Below are 24975 nucleotides of genomic sequence, written 5' to 3'. Positions count from 1 at the left end.
TCCTCCCCTCTCCTACCCTCATACCGTCCATCCTCTCTCTCTCTCTCCTCACCCCCTAACTCCACATTCTCTTCTCTCGCTCCCTACCTCTCCTCTTATCTCATCTCTCATCATTCACCCCTTTGTCTTACCTTCATATCTCCTCCCTCTACTCCCCCTCTCATCCTCTCCTCTCCTACCCTCTCTCCTTTTTTCTCCTCATTTCCTCTCCTCAACTCTCTTCTCTTCTCTTCTTCACTTTTCTCATTTCCTTTCCTCTCCTCTCCTCTCCTCTCCTCTCCTCTCCTCCTGCCTTTGCCGTATCTCCATATCTCCCTTCTCCCCTCTCCTTTCCCCTCCCTTCCTTTACGCCCTCTTTTCCCCTACATCCAGGGCCGTTTCCATTATTTAATAAAAAGGGGAAAACTTTCTTTTTTTCCTTGACAACAATCATGCATTTCAACAGGCTTGCTAAAAATGATAAAATAACACGAACATAATAAACGTTTAATTTTGTCGTATCTTTATTGATTTATTATTTATTTATTTATTTATTTATTATACTAAGCCTTCTCAACAGTGTCAGGTTCAAATAAGGAAGGATACAGATTTATGCGTGGGTTTTGTTTCCAGTATTTGCGAATGCTTTTGTTGTGGATTGTGTAACCTTTCCTCGTAAATAGAAGATAAATGTGTGTGTGTGTGTGTGTGTGTGTGTGTGTGTGTGTGTGATTGTGTGGGCCTTTTTTCCACTATTCTTTTCTGTTTTTGTCTTTCGTTGCAGCGCTGGTCTGGAACAAATATGGCACAGCTGACTCGCCCATAACCCCCTCCCCCTCCTATTTTATTGGCTATTGCTATCCTTTGGCCATAGCTCTGTCCCCTCCTCTCTTTCCTCTCTTCTCTCTTTCCTCTCTAATCTCTCTCTTTTTCTCACGTCCTTCTCTCTTTACTATCTAAACTGTCCCTTTTTTCGCGTCCCATCACTGCGTCTTTCGTCCCTTTTCTGTCTAATTTATTTCTCCTCAGTTCTCCATTTCCTCTCTCCTCATTTTCCTTCTAATTTCTCTCTCTTTTCCTTTTCCTTCTCTTCTCTCACTTCTCTCTCTTTCCTTCTCCTTCTTCTTTCCCACTCCTAGCCTTCCTGCCTTCATTCCTCCTACCCTACCTCTTACCCTCTCCTTTTCCTCTTCATCCCCTCCTCTCCTCTTCCCTCTTCTCCTCTCCTCTACTTTCCAGTCCTCATCACTCTTCCTTTCTCCTCATTTCCCTTCGACCCCATTTTTTTTTTACCCCTCCCTTTTCTCCCCCTTCCCTTCCCTTCCCTTCCCTTCCCTTCCCTTCCCTTCCCTTCCCTTCCCTTCCCTTCCCTTCCCTTCCCTTCCTTTCTTTTCCCAAACTTTCTCTCTGTTCTCCCTTTCCTGCTTCCCTCCTTACACTTCCCTCCCCCCTTTTTCCCCTCCCTCAGTCACCCCTCCCCTCTTATCTCTCCCCCTCCTTAATCTCTTCCTACCTATTATTATCCTCTTCCTCTTCCTCCCATTTGTCCCTCCCTCTCCACCTTTTTCCCTCCCTCTGTCCCTCCCCCTCTTCCTTTTTCCTTCATACTTCCTTTGTTGTTACCTCTTTGTCTCTTCCCCTTTATTACGTATTTCTTTTTTTCTTTCCTTCCTCTTCCCCCTCTCCTTGGGTTCCTTTTCTTTCATACTTCCGCTGTCCTTTGCTCATTTTCTCTTCTTCCTCTCTTCTCCCTGCCCTCCATTCTTTCCTCCCACTTTTCTCCTCTTCCTCCATTCCTTCCTCCCTCTCCCATTCCTCTTTCCTTTTTTTCCTTTCCTCCCTCCTTATTCTTTTGCCATCCCTCCCTCCTTCCTATTCTCTTAATGGACCTTCAGTATTCTCTCTCTCTCTCTCTCTCTCTCTCTCTCTCTCTCTCTCTCTCTCTCTCTCTCTCTCTCTCTCTCTCATTTTATTTTATCGTCTTCATCCCACGTAAACTTTCCCACTCAACATTTTCCTTTGTTTCTATTTTTCCTTTGTCTGCATCTCTCTCTCTCTCTCTCTGGCTATCTACCCTATCTATCTGTCTGTTTATCTGTCTGTCTCTCTGTCTTTCCATCTCATTCTCCAACATCCCACTTCCTTGTTTCTTTTCTTTGTTTCCTTGCTTAATTGTGTTGTTTTTTCAGTCATTATTTTTTACTAATTAAACCTTCCATTAGATTAGTCTTAATTACTTTCTCTGTTCTTCTTCGTTGTCTTCTCTACTCTATTTCCTTTACTTGTTTCATGATCTACTTATCTTGCATCTCACCCATCAACCTATCTATCTGTCTGTCTGTCTATCTATCTATCTGCCTATCTGTTTATCTACCTACCTGTCAGCCTACCAATCAGCCTTCTAATTTATCTAGCCACTTACCTGCATACCCACCTGTCCACTTATTTTGCTATTTACCAACTTACCATTTTATATAGTTACCTATCTGCCTACCTATCTACCTGGCTACCTAGCAATCTACCTACCTGAACATGTAGCCACTTACCTGCTTATCTAACCACTAACCTACCTATCTGCCTACCTACCTACCAATCTAGTGTACCTACTTATTTGTCTGGTTACCGACCTACCTACCTACTTACCTTACTGTCCACTTACCTTTCTACATTCCCCACATATCTACCTACCTGCCTACCTACCTATCTACTTACGTACTTAACTGTCTACCTACTTACCTGTGTGCCCGCTTACTTACCATACTCACCCACCCACCCGTCCCTTCAGTCAAAGTCGGCGGGAAAAAAGAAGAACCACCATCAAGAAAAAAATTGTTATGGGAATTATAAAGCCCTTTTTTTGCCTCCTCCCCCCCTTACTTCTTCTCCCTCCCTTCCCTCCCTCTTCCCCTTCCTTCCTCTTGCCTTTCCTCCTGTCTGCCTCACTTTCTCTACCCACCTCTGTACTGATCTCCCTCTCTTCCCTCCATCCTTCCTTTCCCTCTTTTCTCCCTTCCTCCTCACCAGCCTCCCCCCGATCTGCCTCTCATCCTCCTTTCTTGTCTCCATCTCTCTCCAGTGTAGCCTCTCTCTCCTTGCCTCGTCTCAACCCCTCTTTCTACCTCCCTTCTGACTTCCACTCTTTTTCTCTCTCTTTACGGTCCTCTTCTTGCCTCCTCTCTACCTCTCCCTACCTCCCTTATCTCAATTTTCCATCTCCTTCCTTCCTCCCTGCCTCCCTTTCTAACTCCCTCCCTCTGCTCCTCCCTTCGTGCATACCTACCTGCTTGTTTCCCCTCCAGCTTCATTTACCTCCCTAATCTCCCTCTTCTTCCTCCTTGCCTCCCCCTGCCTGCCTCACTGCTTACCTGCCTGACCTTGAGCCTCCGTGAACCACATGCCGCCACCTCGGTCCTGCCGCCTCCCACCTGCCTCAATCTCTGCTTCACCCCTGCCTTACCCCTGCCTCACCATCTAAGCTGTCTCACCATCTCCACTGCCTCTCTCTCTCTCTCTCTCTCTCTCTCTCTCTGACCCTCCGGTGACTTACCCCCCACCGCCTCACCCTCCTCTGCCTTACCCCTTCTGTGTCTACGTGGTTATTACCTGCCTTAGTTATGCCTACTCGTGTGTGTGTGTGTGTGTGTGTGTGTGTGTGTGTGTGTGTGAGAGAGAGAGAGAGAGAGAGAGGGAGAGAGGGCAGAAGTTACATAGCTACACTGATACACACATATTAAAGTCCTTATGATCTTTTGTAATCGACTGTCCTTCACATTTATAAGATCATGTACTCCTTAATTACCGAAGTTCAGGACAGGATAACAGAGAGAGAGGGGGGGGAGGGTGGCAGGAAACACAGGTGATGTGTCGCTTGTAGTCTTGAAGGTCACCCTGGTTTCCTCTCTCTCTCTCTCTCTTTTTCTTCAGTTCTAAATTCTTTTTCTCCTTCCTTCCTTCCCTCATTTTCTCTTGATTTTTCCTTCATAATTCTACTTCCTTTCCTTCCTCCCCTCTCCGTCTTCCCCCTTCTTAAATCATTTCCTCTTCCCTTGACACCTGCCACTTCCTCTTCACATCTCTTCCATCCTCACCATTCTCTTCTCTCCTCCTCCTCCTCCTCCTCCACTGAGATACCCCCTTCCCTCACTTCTTATCTCTTGCTGTTCTTCCTCTTCTCTCTTCTTCCCCCTCGTCCCTCACCTCCAACTTCTTCAATCTACTTGCCTTCTTTTCTTCTCTCTCCTCCTGCCATTTCTCTTTCTCTCACTCTTCCTTCCCTCTCCTTTCGCTATCTTCTCTCCCCCTTCATACTCCTTTCTGTTTTCCTCCTGACTCATACTCTCCTCCCCATCTCCCTCCTCCTCCCATCTCCCTCCTCCTCCTCCTGTGCTCCCTGGAGTGATAACCTGAACTAAGTCACACACAGAGCCAGCCAGTCCTATCATGCGGTCTCTCTCTCTCTCTCTCTCTCATATATATATATATATATATATATATATATATATATATATTTCTGTCATTTTGTCACAAAAAAAACACTTCATTCATATTACTACATTCCTATGTTCCAGGGTATACTTTATAATGAAATGTGTTGTTTGAATAAGATTAATCTTGTATTGCACCGGCGGGGGGAGGGGGTGAGGGGGCAAGGAGTGAGGGTGTGTGTGATAGGTCGAAGGAGGTGAACTTCCCTGTACCGCTCGTGGTCGGGGGGGTTGGAGGGTATGTACATGTTGGGGGGAGGGGGTTGGATGTGTGAGTTTGTGCACATGTGGGGTGGAGGGTGTGTGTATGAGGCGGGAGGGGGAAAGAGGGTTGGGGTGTGTGAATGTTTGTGCATATTGGAGGATGGAGGCTGTATGTGTGTGAGGGGGTAGTGGAGGTTGTGTGTGTGGGGTGGAGGAGGTTGGAGGTGTGACTGTGTGGGTATGTGGGGGTGGAGAGGTGGGGGTGAATTTTCCTGTACTGTTAATGGCCGGGGAGGGTAGAGGGTGAGTTGGAAGGGGTGGAGGAGATGTTGGGGGGAAGGGGGGAGGGGAGATGTGGCTGAAACCTGCTGTGTTATTCTTTTCTTTTACATTTGGAAGCAATGTAAAATTCTCCCTTAATATTATCGTCTGGCTGCCTCACAGTGCCGGAAGGTCTGTGTGGTCTGTGTATCCGTAGCACACTTTCCTCTTTTCTTCCTTTCTCATTTCTCACTTTATTCAAATGCTCTTGTCTTTCTCCTCTTCTTCCGTCTCTTTCCTCCTCCTCCTCCTCCTCCTCTTGATTCTTCTTTTCCTCGTCTTCCTCCTCCACACCACTTCCTTCTGTCTTCTCCTCTCCTTTCCCCTCTCCTTCCCTCCCCTCTCACCTTCTCTCCCCTCCCGTCTCCCTTCCACGCAACACATGTGAGAGTTGTGTGTACCGTGTTCTAGGGTGAGAGAGAGAGAGAGAGAGAGAGAGAAGGGGGGAAAACAAGTGTGTATCCGGGTATGTGAGTTAGCGAGGAGGAAAAAGTGAGGGAGAAAAAAAAAGAAAAGGAAAAATAATAAATGTTTTGGTAAATAATTCCCCGAGTTGTGTCTACACCGACACATGTGTTATGAGAGGGAGGGGGAGAGAGAGAGAGAGAGAGAGAGAGAGAGAGAGAGAGAGAGAGAGAGAGAGGGAAAAAGAGAGAGAGAGAGAGAGAGGGGATAGGGAGGGAGGGAGAAAGAAGGAAGTGGGGAAGTGGGAGGGAGAGAAAGTGCGTGAGGCAGAATTAAGGAAAGGTGTAAGTTGGGATGAGGTAAGAGAGAGAGAGAGAGAGAGAGAGAGAGAGAGAGAGAGAGAGAGAGAGAGAGGTGCGTGTGAGGAAGGGTCCTGTGCAACTCTTCCCACGAACTCTCCTTTTTGACCCCTACCTCGTGACCCCTTGCGTGCTACCCCGCCCACTCCACCCATTCTATCCCGCCCACTCCCCTCCACACGGCACATTCCACCCACTCCTCTCACTGCACCCCACCCACTCTACCCACTTCACCCCACCCATTCCGCCCACCCGGCTCACAACACCTCGCCCACTCCGCCCACTCTACTTTCCCCACTCCACCGGCCACTTTACTCCTCCCACCCACCCATACCTCACATTGATCCCACTTCGCCTATCCCACCTACCCTCCAACCCCCTACCCACCCCGCTCAGTCACCAACCCCACCCACTCCACCCCACACATTCCATTCCATCCACCCCACCCTTCCACCCTTTCAACTCCCCCACCCATTCCACCCATCCCGTCAACCACACCCACTAGACCTCTCTCACTCATCACCCACTGTGCTAATCCTACGATCACCCGCATCACTGCACTGCTACCACCCACATCGCTACTCTCTCTCTCTCTCTTATATTTGCAATTTGTTACCAGCAGAGGTAGTTGACATTTCCTCAATGAGACCTTCAAGGCGTGTTTAGACTAAGTTTTGTTGGGTCATGGATTTAGTGATAATTTAAATGTTTTCTCCTTTCCTGCAAAATTTCCTAACCCAGCCTTATTCCCCCGGGCTAGGTGTACTTCCTTTTCCGTGTCCACACATGAGGTGGGAGAGATGATTTGGGAGAACCTTCATGTTTGCTGTAATTTTTCATCATTACCAGAGTATCAATAGGTATCCAGTAACATCATTTACCTCCTCCAAATGAACCGTAAGACCATTTGAGGTACGATTTATCCCTTTAGCTCCTCGTTATTCTTTTTTGCTTTTCGTCTCCCCCTTTTACTCAGGCCCCTTCTTTTCCCTTTCTCTTTTTCCCTCTCTTTCCCCCGTTTTCATTTACCCCCTCCCCTCTCCTTTTCCATTTCCTCTCCCCTTCCCTCTCACCTCCCTCTCCTTTTCTCTCCCTCTCTCTCTCTCCCAGTCTCTCACCTCAATCCCTACCCTCTCCCCAGTTTCCTTTCGCTCCAGTCTCTCACCTCGGTCCTTTCCTCTCTCTCCTTCCCCTTTTCTTGCCTCAATCCCTTCTATCTTTTTTTTCCTTCCCATTCCTCCCTTTCTTCCGCTCCCATACCTTCCTTCCGTCCTTGCTTCCTTCCTTCCCCAACCGTCCTTCTTTACTCATTCCTTTCTTCAATTCCTTTCTTTCATGTTCCTTCCTCTTTCTTCCATCTCCCTCTCCTCCTTTTATCACTTACTTCTCCCTCTTCCTCCCCCTTCATACCTCCTCTTCCCCTCCCCTCCCCTTGCCCTCTTCATCCCCTTCTCCCGGCTCCTCTTTTCCTTTCTCTCGCTGCCCCTCCCCCTCCCCCTCACCGTCTTGCAATACCTCCCTGTCCCTTGACCTCCGCATTCCTCCACCCTCAATAGACGGAGCATTTGCCCTCCCTCCCTCCCTCTCTACCTCTCCCTACCTCCCTCCTTCCCTCCCTTCCTCCTTTCTTCATTCTCACACGCCGTCTTCATCTTTCTTTCTTCTTCTTCGTCTCTCTCTCTCTCTCTCTCTCTCTCTCTCTCTCTCTGTCTATCTATATTTATGTACGTAAACGTATGTATGTATTTATATACTGTACATTATATAACGTCAGTGTTGAGATCAACAGATAGATAGATGTATAAGTTACAGATAAAGGTTCAGTCTTTCCTATGAAATTTCCATGTCAGTTTTTCCACGCTGCATGGTGGTTTTTCTCACTTTTTCCTGCCAGTTTTAACTGGAGGGTTTGGAGGCAGGGAGAACCTTTTTGCCTTACTGTTCTTATCCTTCAGCATGTACAATTAAATTTCGTAGTCATAGTCCATTCTGTAACAAGCAGGCTCGAGAGGACCATAAGGTCTGTTGCTGTTTGGTTTCCTTTGTATTCCTTCTCGTCCCATTTCGCTCATCCTCCTTGGTCCCCTTTCACGCTTTTCCCTCCCATTCCTTTGTGTACGGCTATCCACATTTCTCTCTCTCTCTCTCTCTCTCTCTCTCTCTCTCTCTCTCTCTCTCTCTCTCTCTCTCTCTCTCTCTCTCTCTCTTTCTCTCGCAATAATAATAATAATAATAATAATAATAATGATAAAAATAATAATGTCAAGAACATTAGTTGAAGTAGAGAGAGAATGAGAGAGAGAGAGAGAGAGAGAGTTTAGGGGTGAAACTTAGACTGCGGAAGGCAGACGTCCACTCAAAAGGAGAGAGAGAGAGAGAGAGAGAGAGAGAGAGAGAGAGAGAGAGAGAGAGAGAGAGAGAGAGAGAGAGAGGCGGGGGAAACAGACAGAGGAAGGAAGTTGGGAGGTGGAAGAAAGGGAATGAAGAGAGGAAGGAAGGAAAGATGGAGGCAAACATAGAGAGAAGGGAGGGAGAGAGGGAGAGAGCGAAGGAGAGAGTATTGAAGGAAGGAGGGAAATGAGAAGAGAGAGGAAGGAAGGGAGGGAGGGAGAGAGGGAATCAAGCCTGGAGAGAGGGAAGGGAGACAGAGATGAGAGAGGAACATAGAGGGATTGTGTATGCATGGGGGCAAGGTGGAGTCAGGGAGGCGGGAAGGAAGCAGAGAGAGAGAGAGAGAGAGAGAGAGAGCACGATGAGAAGGAGGAAGGGATGGAGAGAAAGAGAGAAGAGGAATCAGACAAAAAGATAGAGATCAACAGGGGTGAGGATGAGTGAGGTAGACTGAGGTAACGCTGAAACAGGGTGAGGCAGAGATAGGTTGAGAGAGGCAGAGTAGGGCAGATGAAAGAAAGTAGATGCGAGAAAGCGAAAGAAAGAAGCGAGACAGAAGTTAGATAGAGTGAAGAAGCCTGAAGTGTTAGGATTAGGAGTAGAGAAGGACGAGAGGCAAAGTGATGCAGGGTGTGGCAGGGGTGAGATAGGATTAAGCAGGTTGATTCACAGTTAGGCAGGATTGGGCAGAGTTAGGCAGGGTAGAGTAGGGTTCGTCAGGAGTAAGGCAGGGTTAGGCAAGGGCGAGTATGGGTAGGTAGGAGTAAGGCAAAGTTAGAAAGTTGAGACAGAAGGGAGTTGCAGTGAGAAAAAGCGAGGCAATGTTAGCAGTGGTAGGCAGGTATGGTAGGAAGGCAGTTCATACCAAGCCGTGATCGGACCTTCAAAACAAGAGACTTGAATCGTGACTAGAATAACTACCTCCCTCCACCTCCCTAACTTCCCTCCCATTAACTCCTGTCACCACCCTCCCTCTTTCATATTCCTAACTTCTCTCCCCTTCCCATCCACTTCCCATACTTTCCTTCCCTACTCTCCTTCCTAACTTCTCCCCACCTCCCTAACGTCTGTCCATAAAATCCACCTCCATAACTTTTACTCTCTTCCTTCCTCTCCCTAACTTCCCCACACCTCTCTCCACACCTTTCCAGCCTTCCTCCACCTCCCTAACTTCTCTCCTTAGCCCTTCACGGCCCTAACTTGGCAGGTCCGGGCCCCCTAACTTTTGGAGCGCCCGTCCTAACTCACTGCTCCATTCTTGCCACCCGCAGACAAGTTACAGTGGCGGCGAGGGGGTGTGGGGAGGAAGAGGCCATGAAAACTGGGGAAAGTCTTGCTTGTTCTTTTTGCTTTTTTTTTTTTATTTATCTCTTGCAGTGACGTGTTTCCTTGCTGTGCTTGTAATTGTAGTCATTATAATTATTTTCGCCCTGTGTATGTGTCAATTTGTACTTTCATGTAGCCATCTTGCTTCTTGGCCTTCACTGACAAACGTTGGGGCTAATAATAATATTAATAATGATATAATAATAATAATAATAATAAAGAAAAATCACGATAACTTCTTCAGCATGTACGAGTATGCATCGGTGATCCCTTTGCCCACACGTATCTTTCTTGCGTCTTGGCCTTCACTGACAGCGTTCCCTAGAGTGTTGGGGTCTGTACTGAATGGTAAATAAAGAATCTAAATAAAAATAAAAATAAAAAGAAAACTTCAAGGGATAGGACAGTTTGTGCTTTAAGGAATTGGGGAAGCATTGGCGACTGTTTTGCGATGGCATCATTCTTCTTTTTGTATTTTGTCTGCTTTTAGGTGATCTGTCTATACATATTTATTTATTTATTTATTATTTATTTATTTATTTATTTATGTATTTGTTACCCTGTTTATCCATATATCTGTCTTTTTAGTCTATCCAGTTTTTCCTCCATTTGTGTCTGTCCCTCACTGTTTCCTCTGAAGTGACCGCGACAAAAATACCTCCCCTCTTCCTCGTCCTAAAACAACACACCACTCCTCCACCTTCCACCAAACCCTCTTCCACCTAGCCCGTCCACTTTAGTAAACCTTCCACTTTACTCTTCAACTCCCAACCACTCGCCATCATACATACCATCTTCCGCTTCATCCTTCATCTTTACACTTCTGCTGTACCTTTCCACTTCAAGTCAACCTCCACCATAATCATTTCCACCTCATCCTTGCACTTTACCCTTCCACTTTCTCCCTCCACTGCAGGTCACCTTGCACCATACCCTCTTCCATCTCACCCTTCCACTGTAAGGCCTTAGTTTTAAATATTTTCACATTTATCGTATTTATTCACTTGTTATCTAGGTCCGTCTCTTGTACAACGACTCATATTCATAAAAAACACAGGTGAGAATATTAACCAGCTACACACGGAAATAAACTGGAAAGGAGGAGGTGCTAGAAAGATATGCTAGAAAAAAAGGGTGCTAAAAAGAGGAGGTGCTGGAAAGAAGGGGTGCTAGAAAGAAGAGGTCCTAGAAAGAAGATATACTAGAAATCCACCGAAGCCAACAAGCATACGATACCAAGTGTCTTCAGTCCTCCATCCCATTTCCCAACTCAGTCTTCGAAAGTGGACCGGGATTACGTGATTTTCTCCAGCTGTGTTTAAAGTATCTTAGCAGTTGAGCGTGTCAGTCTCAATCCCCTTACAGCTGTGTTGGGTTAAGCTGGGTTGGGTTGGTTGAAGTTTGGTGGGTTTGGTTGGATTAGGTTGAACAGGAGTGGGTCAGGTTAGGTTGAACAGGGATGGGTAGGATTGAATGGTTGGATTGTGGTGGTAGGTTAGGCTAGGTTGAACTCAGACAAGGTGGGGTGAGCTTGGTTGAACAGGGATGGGTTGGCCAGTGATGAATTAGGTTAGAATAGGAAACAGTCTCTTATTATTTTTTCCATACAATTACGTGTTTCCAGATTATTTGATTTGATTTAGGAAAGAACTCGCCAGAAAGTGTTCAGTCTCTCTCTCTCTCTCTCTCTCGTAATGTCATGCAACTCTCACCCCAGCCCTCACCTTTATTTTCACTCTCACCTTTGTTTTCACGTTGCTCTTACCCTCACTCACATTTGCTCTCATTCCCACTCACTCACTCACTCACTCACTCACTCACTCACTCACTCACTCACACACACACACACACACACACACACACACACACACACACACACACACACACACACACACACACACACACACACACACACACACACACACACACACACACACACAGTCTCAATGGCTCACCTTCAAAGAAGTTTCATTCCAACTTCCTCTCATGTTAAATCAAGGCGCGCGCGCTCACACACACACACACACACACACACACACACACACACACACACACACACACACACACACACACACACACACACACACACACCAGTAATGTAACTCACTCTAACTCACTCTCACTCATAAGTAATTTCATACATTCATGCATTTATATTCATCTTATTCACTCTTCCACTTTCTGTTTTACTCAGTCTCATTCCCTTTTCCTCTCACTCACTCACTCACTCACACTCTCACTCATTTCCTCATTTTAATACTTTCATATTTATCATCGCATCATTCAAAGCATTTTCACTTCCTGTCGCTTTCATTCACACACTCTCTCACTCGCTCACTTCTTGGGTCGTGAGCTATCTTAAAATATTATTGCTCGGAGCAGGAAAGGAATCTGAATCGCAATGGTTGTGTGAAAGAGCGGGTCTTGCTTTAAAAATATCTCTCATTTTCTCTCTCTCTTTCATTCTTTTACTGTTTCTTGCTCTCATTTATGTTTTTATATCACACACACACACACACACACACACACACACACACACACACACACACACACACACACACACACACACACACACACACTCTCTCTCTCTCTCTCTCTCTCTCTTTCTCTCCCAATAACCCTCACGGATCCTCACGAAATCAAACTCAATTCACCCGAGAGAGAGAGAGGGAGAGAGAGAGAGAGAGAGAGAGAGAGAGAGAGAGAGCCATTAGGGCCACATATCGCTGCTAATCACCCCCCATTAACCAGGCTCACTTCCCAAACTGCCCCCTAATCTCATCTCATGCTAAATAGCTCTTGCAGATCCCCTTACACCTCTTCCTTGGCGATTTATTCTGCATTTTACACTTGAGTAATTTCATGTTAAAGCAAACTATTTCGATATTAAAGCGAAATAAATGGCATACTGTAGAGTGCTTGAGTAATATGAAAAGTAAATCGCACAGGAATAGGCGTTAAGAAGTCTCCTCTGCCACCTAGAATGCCAGTGAGACAAGGAGCTTAGTGAGACGAGAGGAGATGCTTGAGACTAGAACTGCTAAGGGGAAATGAAATAAGGGTGTGAGCTTAGGGAGGTTATTGTGGTCAGAGGGTTTATTGGTGATCTGAGAAAAAGGAGGGCTCTTAGACAATACTGATGTCATGTAGTAGTAGTAGTAGTAGTAGTGGTGGTGGTAGTAGTAGTAGTGGTGGTGGTAGTAGTGGTAGTAGTAGTAGTAGTAGTAGCTGTAGTAGTAGTAGTGGTGGTGGTAGTACTAGTAGTAGTAGTAGTAGTATTTATTATTATTCAGCCGCAGTCCTTATCAGTTTATACGAGTATACTGCATCCCCCCACCTTCAAGTTGGCGGGAAATATGCAAGTGAGGGGAAGGGAGGGGAGGGGAGGGAATGTAAGAAATGAAGGAAGAGGGGAGGAAGGAAGGATGAAAGAGGCTGCAGACGAAAGGGAAAGAGGTGGAAGAGGGAGGGGGTGAGAGAAAGGCAGTGGGGAGATGGAAGTGGGAGGGTAGGAGTGGAAGAAGGGTAGAGGGGAGAAAAGTCAGTTGTGAAGGGGAGGGAAGAAGGAGAAAGAGGAGAAGGAAGACAGGGAGATACTGGAAAGGGTGAAAGTATAAGAAGAGAGAGGAGAGGAGGGGAGGTATGAAAGGGAGGAAGGAGACACTGGTATGAAGAAGAAGGAAGACAGGAGGGAAGGGGAGAGAAGGAAGGAGTGGAGGGGAGGGAGGGGGAGCGAGAGACAGGAGGGGAGAGGAGGTGAAGGAAGAGGAAGATGGAGAGAAGAGAGGAAAGCAGATAAGACGGGACTGGAGGGGATGTACCAGGGGTGAGAGGGGAAAAGAGGGGAAAGGGGAGTGGAGTGGGAGGGGGGGGAGGGAATTATTGAGGTCGTAAACCGAGGGAGGCAATATCTAGGGTGTCTGGTGCTGCCCCTCCCCCCCTTCTCTCTCTCTCTCTCTCAACGTTCCTCACCCTAACTTCACGATGGGGAGTCTTCCTACTTAGCTATCCTTGTCTTTAACACAGGAAGATTTCGGTAGTTGAGAGTATTACCCTCTCTAAAACAAATAGTCTCTAATGGATAAGTAAGTCTTTCCTATGTGTTTGTCTTTGTATTCCTTTGTATTCCTCTAGTGCGGTTCTTACATCCTTGGCTCACTCTTTGACCTCACTTGATCCCACATGACCCCACCGTAACCTGCCCCCCCCTTGACTCTCTCCCTCATCTGACCTGACGTAACCTAACTTGATCCCACGTGACCCCAACCACACCTGGCTTTTCCTTATGTCCTTTTTGACCCAGCTTTACATTAATTTCATCAACCAATTCATTTTACCCGAACCTAACTTAATATAATCTAGCCTAACCACACCATATCATAATCTAATTTAACTCAATCAAACTAAACCTAACTTGACCTAACGCAATCAAACTTGACCCAGTCCAACCCGACCCTAATGTAACTGCAGCTTTACCTGGCATTTCCTTCCTTCCGGTCTGACCTTTAAATAACCTTCACCCTGACCTGAACTTCACATGACCTCTGGCCTATTTTCTGTTTAATCCCCGACCTGATGTCAGTTACGCATCACTTGACCCTGACCTCTTCAGCACCGAGGTCATTTTTATTTTTGTTAATTCGAAACGCATTTTTTTTTTTTTAAATACAAAGAGACTTCCTAGGGGGAGATAAAAATAATAGTTCTCAGTGTGGCGGGGTTATAGTCTTCATTAGCTTGTAGTCTGGTAGTCAGTAGTAGTAGTAGTAGTAGTAGTGTTCGTATCGCCCATGTCGGTGGCCAAAGCTCAGGGAATCTGTCCAGTAGCGTGCCAGATTTTTATTTTTTCTGTACTGAGTTTTGGCAATTTAGTGACTGGAATACCGAGGGCGAGGGTGTGGTTTGAGAGAGAGAGAGAGAGAGAGAGAGAGAGAGAGAGAGAGAGAGAGAGATAGTTTTCAGACTTTTATTGGAAAAATTTAATCAAATTGTTTTTGTTCATTTGTGTGTTTGTGAGCGTGTGAATTTGAGTGTACATGTATGTATGTATTGTATGTATGTATATATGTAGTACGTACGGTTGTATGTATGTATGTGTGGTTTTATGTGAGTGAATGAATGTTTGTGTGTGTGTGTGTGTGTGTGTGTGTGTGTGTGTGTGTGTGTGTGTGTGAGAGAGAGAGAGAGAGAGAGAGAGAGAGAGAGAGAGAGAGAGAATGCTGATGGTGATGATGATGAGGTTAGGAGGAGGAGGAAGGGGAGAAAGAGGAGTAGGAGGAAGAGGAAGAGAAGGAGGAGGAGGAGGAGGAGGAGGAGGAGGAAAACACAGATGAAGATGATGGGTATTTGTTATATGTTTATGTGTCTTTTACTCACACTTCTTTGTGGACATTCCAGAGCGTAATAATGGAAAAAAGTACTTAAGACGGTGGAAACATATAGTAGTTTCTCATTGAACTTGAAATGTGAACAAAAAAAAAAAAAAAGAGAGAGAACTGCACGATTACCCAAAGATTCATTTGTCTGTACGTGTGTGTGTGTATGTGTGTGTATCCTTGAACCTCCCCTAGCGTACACACATCACCCGGAACCATGTGCACCTTACGGCGATGTATGGTGCACATGATGTACAACTCCATCAACGTGGTAAGTTCCTCTTGTGTAAACTTTATCAGAATGACATAACGGAGTTTTATTTCAGAGGCGTTTGATATTTCGTGGCACCTCTTCATTAGCGACTTATCCTACACATTACAGCCCAGTATTCTCTTGTTTGTTATTTTTGCACACTATGTCCATATTAAAACAATGATATAAATAACATACGAGAGAATCCTAAGGTATAATAGTGCAAATAAATCGCTGAGGGACAGGTGCTACGAAGTCTTTCTGTGCCGCTCAGATTATGGTCCTAGGCAAAGTGATGCTGAAAATGGCTGCATACAAAGGTCATATTTTAAATACTTTGAAATTTAGTTATTTTTTTCAGAACTATGCGTTAGATATGGAATAAATTAGATTATTGCCTGTGTTTTCATTCAGATAAAATTGCCATGCTCCTTGGCGCATTTTATTTATTTATTTTTTTCTTCTTACTGGATGATATACAAGAGGGGATGGTAGGCGGGAGAGAACCTTTTTTGTTTCCAGCCTTTTTCTTACGTACAGAGGCTAGATTTTTAGCGGCGTTTTTCGTCAGAGAGCAGAAGGTTTTGCAGATATATGTATTTCGTATTTATCCACACAACACTTTTGATCACCATAACCACCTTTTCTACCCCGCCCAACCTTATAGCCTAACTTTACCCAACTAAACCTCACCCAACCAAACCTAAACTAAATCGAGTATCACCTAACCTAACTCAACCAAACTCAGTAAAATCTCACCTCACCTAACCTTTCCTAACCAAACTTAGCATCACCTAACCTAACTTAACCAAACTTAATCAGATCTCGACCTTCCTAACCTAACCTAGGCCAACTAAATCTCACCAAACCTAACTTAACCAAATCTCACCTAACCTAACCAAATCAAATCTCACCTAACCTAACCAAATCAAATCTCACCTAACCTAACCTAACCTAAATAAATCTAACCACCTCCTTCCGTGTCTCCCCCAGGTGATCGCGCTGATATGTGGGGTCATCACGGGGTTCCTGATGGTGCTGGCCCTTGCGTCCTCTGACTGGCTGCTGGCGGTGGGGTGGCGTCAGGGATTGTTTGAACACTGCATTGACGCCTCGGCACCCACGCCCTTGCCCTTTAGGATCACAGACGGCCCTGGATGCTACCCCGCCAGAGATGAAAGTGAGTACGGTGTGTGTGTGTGTGTGTGTGTGTGTGTTGGGGTAAAGAAATTTTTAGGGATGCTTTGAGGTTATAAGAAATTGTTTGAGATGCTGAATTAGATCTGGTGAGTTCATTTGCCTTTAATGTGTGGACTAAACAGCCTAGCCAAGGTCTTTTATGCTATTAATGGGGCAAGACAAGACTGGTTAGTGTGAAGCAGCTGAATTGTGCTTGTTTATGGTCTTAAGTCGCCGCGTGTCTGACAGCTGTTTTGTGTTTGTTTACATACACCCCCACGTGTTTGAATCAGCTGTTTTGTGTTTCCCTCCTCCTCTGTTACCCCTCACCTTCCCTTCCTCCTCCCTCTCTTATTCTTGAAGATTTCCCCCTCCCCCCTCCTATACCTCCATATCCTTCACCTTTCCCTCCCTCCTCCTTCCCACTCCATTCCCCATTCTCCTTCCTCATTCCTTCCCTTCCTTTCCTTGCCCACCATATTCCTCCCTCTTCCCTATCTTTACACCCTTCTCTTTTCTTTTCTTTTCCTCTCCCACTCCCCATCCCTTCATCATCCCCAGTTCCTTCCTTCCTTCTTTTTCCCCTTCTCTCCCTCCATTTTCCTCAGGTCCTCCCCCCCCCCTCTGTATCCACCCCTCCTTCCCTCTACCCAATCTCCCCTCCCTTTCTATATTCCACTGCTTTCACTCATGCTTTCCCATACCTTCTTTCCTTCCCTCTCCCTCCCCCTCTCTCCGGTGGAATGAGAGGGGGAGGGGGTGGAGGGAGTGGAAGGGGGGCATAGCCAGGTGGAGGGGAGGCTAATAAGGCGGATCAATAAACTGTAGGAGCAGGGCGGGGTGAGGTAGGGCGGGATGAAGCAGGATGGGGTGAGGCAGGGTGTGGTGAGGTGAGGCATGGAGGGAGAAGTAGGCAGGTTGAGGAAGGGTCAGGTGACAGGGTGGTCGAAGCAGGGCGGAGTGAGGCAGGACGGGCTGAGGCAGGGTGGGGTGAGGCTGGATGTGGGTGGGGTGAGAGTTCTGTGAGTGGAGCGGGGCAGATGAGAGCAGATAGACTTAGTTTAGAGAGAGAGAGAGAGAGAGAGAAGAGGGGAGATGAAGAGAGAGAATTTCTAGTTGAAAAACTGGGAGTAATTTTCTACTGAATTTTTGTATCCTATTTAGGATTCAGTAGCTGTATTATTTTTAACAAGAGTGAAGGAAATTTAATTATTATGCAGACTCTCTCTCTCTCTTTCTTTCTCTCTCTCTCTCTCTCACTCGTCTTCATGATCAGTCGGCTTTAAAATACTTGTTATCCTTCTGTATTCTTCCTTGTATCTGTTTCCACCTCTCTTTCATGCTAGTTCTGCAGATCACTTGGTTCAGTCAGTTAGAGAGAGAGAGAGAGAGAGAGAGAGAGTTATCCTTCATTGTCCTCCATTATATCTCTTTTCATTCACCTCATACACAAGGTTGTTTTGGAAAATCTCTGAGCTCCTCCAGTCCTCAAATGAGCAGGAGAGAGAGAGAGAGAGAGAGAGAGAGAGACCGACCGACCCCCTGCCTTCCCCCCTCAGCTATAATGAGAGATAACATTAATCACAAGATAATTTTTGCGATGGTCCTACGGTCACAACAAATGGGTGCGAGTAAATGAGTTTGCGCTGTCTGAAAGTGGGATAGTGTTTGTCACCCGCTCCTTCCTCAATTAATTTTAATTATTATTATTATTCATTATTATTATTATTATTTTCATGAGTTTGTGGTGGTGCTGGAGAGGAAAGCCTCCACATGGTGGCACTGATATAAATGGGCGATTCAACCGTCTGTTTACACAAGCACCCCCCATCTACATCCCTGTCCCCCCAAAAGGACAACGGTGGACCACAGGAGAAAGGAAACTTAAGCCTTCAGTCCACTGGGTTCACATTTTAGATGAAATAGGGGCTACAGCAACAACTACAATACAACCACTACTACTACTACTACTGCTACTACTACAACTACTACTACTACAACTACTACTACTACAACTACTACTACTACAACTACTACTATTACTCTACTACTGCTGCTGCTGCTTTTACTGGAGTCTGTGGTGCATTGGTTAGAACACCCAGGTCACAACTTGAAGAACTTGAGGTTGATTCTTGAACCAGCCAGGCTGTGGGTGTGGTTTGTTTCCCCCTTTTAGTTCACCCAACGGTATAATTAGGGACCGGTATGTAACACTGACTCTAAGCCACATTTCTTTTACATCTTCCTTACTGCAGCCTACATCACGGCAAGTGCAGCCCTGTGCATCATCTGCTTCGTGCTGGACTTCATAGCCACGGTAATTACTGCCCTGGGTCTGCGGCACAAGGACCCCAATGTCAAGCCACGCTACTTCCGTGCTGCTGTCTGGATCATGACGCTTGCATGTAAGTGTTCACCCTATTATTGTTTGCCTAAGCCTTTTCAACAAATGGAAAATCGGGCCAAACCCATCCAGTATGACCCAACAGTGAAAGCCATGTCCTTCAGAACCTTGACATCCATCTGTCCTAGAGACCCTTTCTCTATTGCCTGTAACCCAGGAAACCATTTACTAAGCTGAATTATCGCCACATAACCATGTGATAGCAGGTGGTCTAGTGGGTTAAGGTGCTTTGACTGGATGGGACCCCTAAAACTCCATCTGAGGGATAGATGGGGTTTATTGCTCGCATAATGCCACTTAGGAGTCTGTGAGGCTGGTTGCCTTTGCCTCAGATTTTGCAATTGAGTAGCCTACCTTCAGGACCCTATGCTCCTGGTGGGGCAAAAAATAGTTGGATTATGGATATATTGTTTCAAATTTTACACTAATCTCTTTTCTGGCACCAAACTTCTCATGAACTACAGTATCAGATGGAGGGAAATCATCTTAATTATCTCATATCATTGACAATCAGAAATGAGCTATAGCATGCACCATCTCCTTTTCCCAGTATTCTGCATTTACATCTTTACAGGAAATTAAATGAAACAGTTTTTGCCAAAAATTAGCTAAAATTTATCTAAATGTATTAGTGTCCCTTGAAATTTGTGATCACCTAAGCACTATAAATACATTACCCAAGAGAATTTGTAGTACTGTAGCCTCATCTAAGAGCATAATTTGAGGAGATTATGGTATTTACTGTTAAGATGTAGCCATTATTTTCAGAGATGTGAGGAAATCATTGAGTGAGGTGGAAAGATCTAGGATAGAAATTTATGAAGAAAGGTAACATATAGTGCAGGGAGTGAACACCAGTGAGTTTTAAGAGGTTACAGTTTTGCAGTACCCTGGGAATAAGATCATGCCAAGGAATATGGAGAATAGAACAGTTAACTGTGAAAATGTATGAGAGCTTCTTCTCTGATAGTAGCCTGCAGTATTCCTTTATGAAATACAATCTAATTACAGTACTAGCATATGATAATGGATTTAAAGTTTTAAAAATGCTTGTTTTGAAGCTATTAATTCTTGAACTTAATCAATTTTACACACAGACCGAGCCAAACAGAACAAAACTAAACTGTGAAATCAACAATCAGCCCTAACTTTAGTACAGTATCTTTCTCCAGGTTTCTTTGGGTTATAAATGATTAAGCTGATGAAATTTAAGGCTTATTATAGACTTTTTTAACATGTGGAAGGGAACACTGCTGATATTAGATGTTATCCTAGGTAATAATATATAAGGATGTAGAGGCCAATATAGGATTAATGTTTTAAATTTGCCAATAAAGTTCCTTGTTTTTCAGTGATCGCCATCCTGGTTGCTCTCATCCTCTACCCAGTCTTCTTTGCACAGGAGCTGGAGCTTGGTAAGAGTATGTAAATGTAGCACATTGTCAGTGCATCCTATGTTGTGGCTCTTTATACTGTGTTTGGGAGCTAGGTTTAACAGTTCATCTATATTTGAAACATATTTGAGGCTGTACCCTTTTCAGTGCAGTGATGTCCCTTATTTTTAATCTTACTACCTCTAGTTGCTTTTATCCTGCTTAGGAGGGACTTTTCAAACTTTAGGGGTCCTGTTAACATTTATTTCAAGTGCTTGCCCTCAGGTAACATGGTTGCTTTAGTCATGTTACAGTATAGAAATAACCTGCCATTAAAAAGTATATCATTAAGTTCTTTAGTATCATTTAGGAGCACAGCAATTAAGAGTAAGGAGTTACAGTTTCAAGCCACCCACATATAAGCTACTCATGAGGATTTTCATGTCATTTTACTAAGTAACTTAACTGAGAACTGTGAGTTACATTCCAGATGCCTAATGTCCGACTGCTACTTACACCTCGGATGTTGAGCATTAAATCATTGTTTCTTTGCTTTGTTTTGGCATGAATTTTGGTCAGCTGTTCCTTTGTAAGTCAAATGGAGGCATCTAATTTACCGTATCATACAATAACATACCCTCTTTCATCTCATAACTCTGAAGTCAGTTTCCAATATAATGACACTGTCAGTTTTTTTGGTATCATGGGACTGTAATGGTAAATATCTGTAGCACCTAAACTATAGCACATATTGACCTTAAGATTTAGGACTACATACATCATTACAGTCCCTAGCATTGTGTAAGAACAGAGTTGGAATTCCAGTGACACAGTTGATGGAGCAATGGAATGAATTTGTACAAAAACTCTTTAAGGGCCACTTGTGTATTAGAAATATATATGGTGTATAGAATAACTATAGTTTTTTTACTCATGTGACAAACATTCCGGACCCTTTTCAAGTTATTCGATTTCCAGGTGTTGTCAGGTTTCACTAGTAACCATAGAGACTCATTCTTACCCCACAGCTAATGTTCATCAAGTTTCATAGCAATCATGTATTACTGTTCAGGTTGTGGGAGTGACCCTGTCCTGTCAGGTAAAAACAAACTGACTGTTGAAGCCACAAGTATTTTATCCTCTTCCCTTTCTGCAGGCAACCGAACACTGTGGGAATTTGGGTGGGCGTATGGTGTTGGATGGGGCTCGGCCATCTTCCTGTTTGGGGCAGTGGTTCTGCTGCTGTGTGACCAGGAAGAAGAGGAAATTCTGTATAAGGAACGCACCATCATCCATGCAGAGAATGATTCAAGGTAGACTGAGTAGCAGGCTGGATGAGAAAAGGGTTTTAAGAATATAAGTAAATAAAGAAGCATAGGATAGATGATAGATAAGGAAGGGTAAGTAAAACATGAATGTTGCCTCCCTTGCATTATTTTACAGATATTTTTTTGGCAAATGCCCAGACGAAGTTGCGTCCATGGTGCCACCTTTCCATGCCTTCCCTCGTGCTACACGGGCATCTGGTAGCGCTCATGACTGGAATGTCACTCGGCCATATTGCAGAACTTCTGCCTATCAGAATTCTTTCATTCCCCGAACTGCATCTCTCTGGAACTCGCTTCCCCAGAGTTGTTTTCCTCCAAATTTCAACCCACAACTGTTCAAGTCTAACTGTTACAGATATTATATGAACAGAGGACACCAATAATCTGGCGTATGGATTATTTTTTTTTACTCATTTGTTTTTCCTTCCTCTGTTCTGTTATTTATAAAAAAATAAAAAAAAAATGAAAAGTCCCTGGGAGTGAAGATTGAAGAATGTTCGATAAAAACGAATGGGTGAAAGATTATAAGTAGATAAGAATGAATTAAAAAAAACAGTTGAATAGCTTGTGGGAAAAAAGACAGAAGAATTATTCTGAATTACAGCAGAGTAGATGTTGAGAGAATAGGTTGAATGGAGGATAAAAAGTTGTAAGAAGATGAGCCAATAAAGAAGTTTGTAAATATATAAAAATAGATGTGGCTAGGGGCAGTAGTGGTGGTGATGATATGTGACAAGGAAGTGGAGGAGATTCTTTAAAAGGGATGCACCATCATCCATGCATAAAACAGTTCAAGGTTGGCAGAGGAGATGGAAGCATTGACAGAATGGATTAGAGGGAAGTTATAAGTGGATGGCTATATAAAGAAATGCATTAGATAGATTGAGATAGATGAAAATTGTATGTAAATTAGGAGGGATGGGTGAAAGTTGATCATTTTGTGGGAAGAAAAGATAGATTTTTTTAAGTATGGCAGTGGAAGTTATAAGTGGATGGGTATATAAAATCCATCAAATAGATTGAGATATATGGAAAATATAGATAGAATGGAAGAGATGGGTGAAAGATGATAATACAGGTATTGTGAGAAGAAAATATGGAAGAATGATTCAAGGATGGAAAAGTAGATGAGAAAACAGGTAAGATGAATGGATGATCTGTAAGAGGATGGGCAGACAGAGAAGTACATGATTATATGAAAGTAGGCTCTTATAGAGGCACTGGTTCTGCTGCTGTGGTACCAGAAAGAGGAGGAAGCTTTCTATAAGGAGCACACCATCATCCATGCAGAGAATGATTCAAGGTGAGGAGAATAAAAGAGAGTAATTGAAAGTGGACACAGCAGAGAGCTGAGTAGAAGGTGGCCACAGCAGAGAGCTGAGTAGAAGAAACTGCTTGAAGGCAAGCACAGGAGATGGGAGAGTAGAAGAGACTTGTAAGAGGATGGATCAAGAAAGATGTGTGCTAAAGTTTATTATTAAATTTGGATAGATGAAGCAAACCTCAGGCAGGTAGGCAGATAGGGAGAAATAGGTGAAAAATAAAAAGCTGTGTTTAGAGAAGACAAGTGAGAATGATTCAAGATAGGCAGAGAGAATGGAAGAGTTGGTAGGATGTATGAGAAGAGAGTTGTAAGAGGATAGGCAGATAGACGTTCATAGAAGTAAGTAGACTAGCATTCTTACTTAATGCTTACCTAGTACATTTACATGGGAGGTAAAGAGACATTGCATTCATTTCCCACCTCACAATCAAAATCTTGCAGATCCACTAAAATTTGTTAATATGTACAGTATATTACTATGGTTCAGAATTAAGCATATCCTTATCCCTGTTATTCATTCATTCTTAAATTGCAGGGTATACTGTATGATTTTTGCATATTCCCCCCCCCCCCACTTGCTTCATTCTCTTTAGCTTCATTATGTTTTGAAGCTCGTCTGTAATACAAGTGTAGTAGATCTTTTTAGGCCATTGAATTAAAACAGCCTAAAAAGCCAGAGATTTTTTTTTTTATTTTTATTTATTTATTTTTTTTAAATATGCCATATTCCCTTGTTTCAATAAGGGCTATGGCACTGCCCCTGGGTAGGGGACTTTGGTTTGGAGCGTGTAGCATTTTGTGACTGGCTGCCCTTTCTGACGTCTACCAATGACCCCTTGGGTGGACTCGAACCTTCAACCCTTTAGTCAGAGTGGAGTGCTCTAACCCACTGAGCCATGGCTGATTGTTTGTGGATAATCAAAATTCTACTGTTTATTATTGCAAAAACTGTATCAGTATTTGCATTTTGTTTCTTTTCGCAGTGTAATGTAGTATTGCCTTTGCAGGGCATAAACTGATGCAAGTTTGTGGTTGGGCAGCACAGAACAACTCCATCCCCACATCAACACAGCACCCAGGCAACTGCTTCAGCATGTGAAGAGCAGCAGGCTTTCCAAATGAATATTAATGAAACATAACATCCTTTAGGGTCTGTACGCGATGACTGATAACTGTTTCATGGCTGTGTTTCTTACAACCAGTGATAGAAAAATTGTCATATTGACAAGTCAGCTGTTGACAAATTTGATTGGCTAATGTAGAATGCAAAACCTTGTGTACTATAGAATACTGTATTTTCTGACTATATAGGAAATTCATAATAGCTACTGTATCTGTCAAAGAAGCAGCCTATGTTGCAGCTTCTTAAAATTCACTGACTTCACACTTGTGTGATAAAGAAATTATATGTGAATATTTCAGTTATGCATTTCCAGTTCCTAAACAGGAGTTTAGGACAAGAAGTAGAGCCAGAAATGCTGAAGATTATGGTACGAGTATTTGAAGCAATGTCATGGGAGGCTCTCAGTCCTGGAAAGAGTGTCCATTTTTCGATCTCTAGAATTTTACCCATAACAAGGAAACCTGTCCAGTCATGATTTCTGAACCCCTGAATGGCACAGAACCCTCCTGTGTGTAGTGGGGCCATATTCTTGTCAGCTAAGGAGGCTCTGGAGCACCTTTGCCTTACCAGTTTACTTCTACATACCTCAGTATTGTCTGCTGTGTTATGTATTTAATCTCTGTAGGTAATGAAAAGACATGAGTAATAAATAAGAGAGTATGTAGGTATCATGCAAAATAAACAGCATCACTAAGGAAGAGATGGTAGAGAACCATCTTAACCATGGAGAATTCAAGATAAAAGTATTGTTGATGGCATTGGAGGCTTTGTTGCACCACTTGCATGGTGATTTTTTTTTGTATATCACATCATAACAGTCTCCTGTATGCTGTATCGCTGTAAAATTGACAAAAATTTCATAAATAGCATACATAAGAATATTAACTTGCCATATAAATAAATAAACTGGTAATGAAGAGGTGTTTGGGAGCCTCCTTTACCAGTGGGATTATGGACACAGGTGTATGATGTGTATTTGGTGTTCCTGTATGTTTTGTGTGTGTGTTCCTTCCCTCCACTCTCATTTCACTTGCATGACCGTTTTTTTTTTTTCCTCAGTAAATTTGTACTGTACTTCATATCACTTGAAAAAAAAAAAAAAATCTTAACTGGATCAAAGTGAGACAGAGATCAGTTAGTTAGGGAA

At 43.9% G+C, this 24975-nt stretch overlaps 1 protein-coding gene across 1 annotated transcript in view; it reads left to right on the top strand.

Annotated features, from left to right (window-relative positions):
• LOC145417345 (transmembrane protein 47) overlaps window positions 1-23975 on the top strand; it is a 248152-nt gene extending 224177 nt beyond the window's left edge. The window contains exons 3-7 of the mRNA XM_080286023.1: window positions 16091-16277; window positions 18532-18681; window positions 20033-20095; window positions 21210-21366; window positions 23713-23975. Of these exons, the coding sequence (XP_080142149.1) occupies window positions 16091-16277; window positions 18532-18681; window positions 20033-20095; window positions 21210-21366; window positions 23713-23719 (564 nt within the window). The 3' untranslated portion in view covers window positions 23720-23975. The remainder of the gene's footprint in view (window positions 1-16090; window positions 16278-18531; window positions 18682-20032; window positions 20096-21209; window positions 21367-23712) is intronic.
• The last annotated feature ends 1000 nt before the right edge of the window (window positions 23976-24975 follow it).

Source organism: Coenobita brevimanus, chromosome 110 (genome assembly GCF_032717465.1).
Source record: "Coenobita brevimanus isolate Jiangsu-jjx chromosome 110, ASM3271746v2, whole genome shotgun sequence".
Classification (NCBI taxonomy): Eukaryota; Metazoa; Arthropoda; class Malacostraca; order Decapoda; family Coenobitidae; genus Coenobita; species Coenobita brevimanus.
Note: the sequence above shows the minus strand (reverse complement) of the source record. Positions and strands in the feature narration are given on the sequence as shown.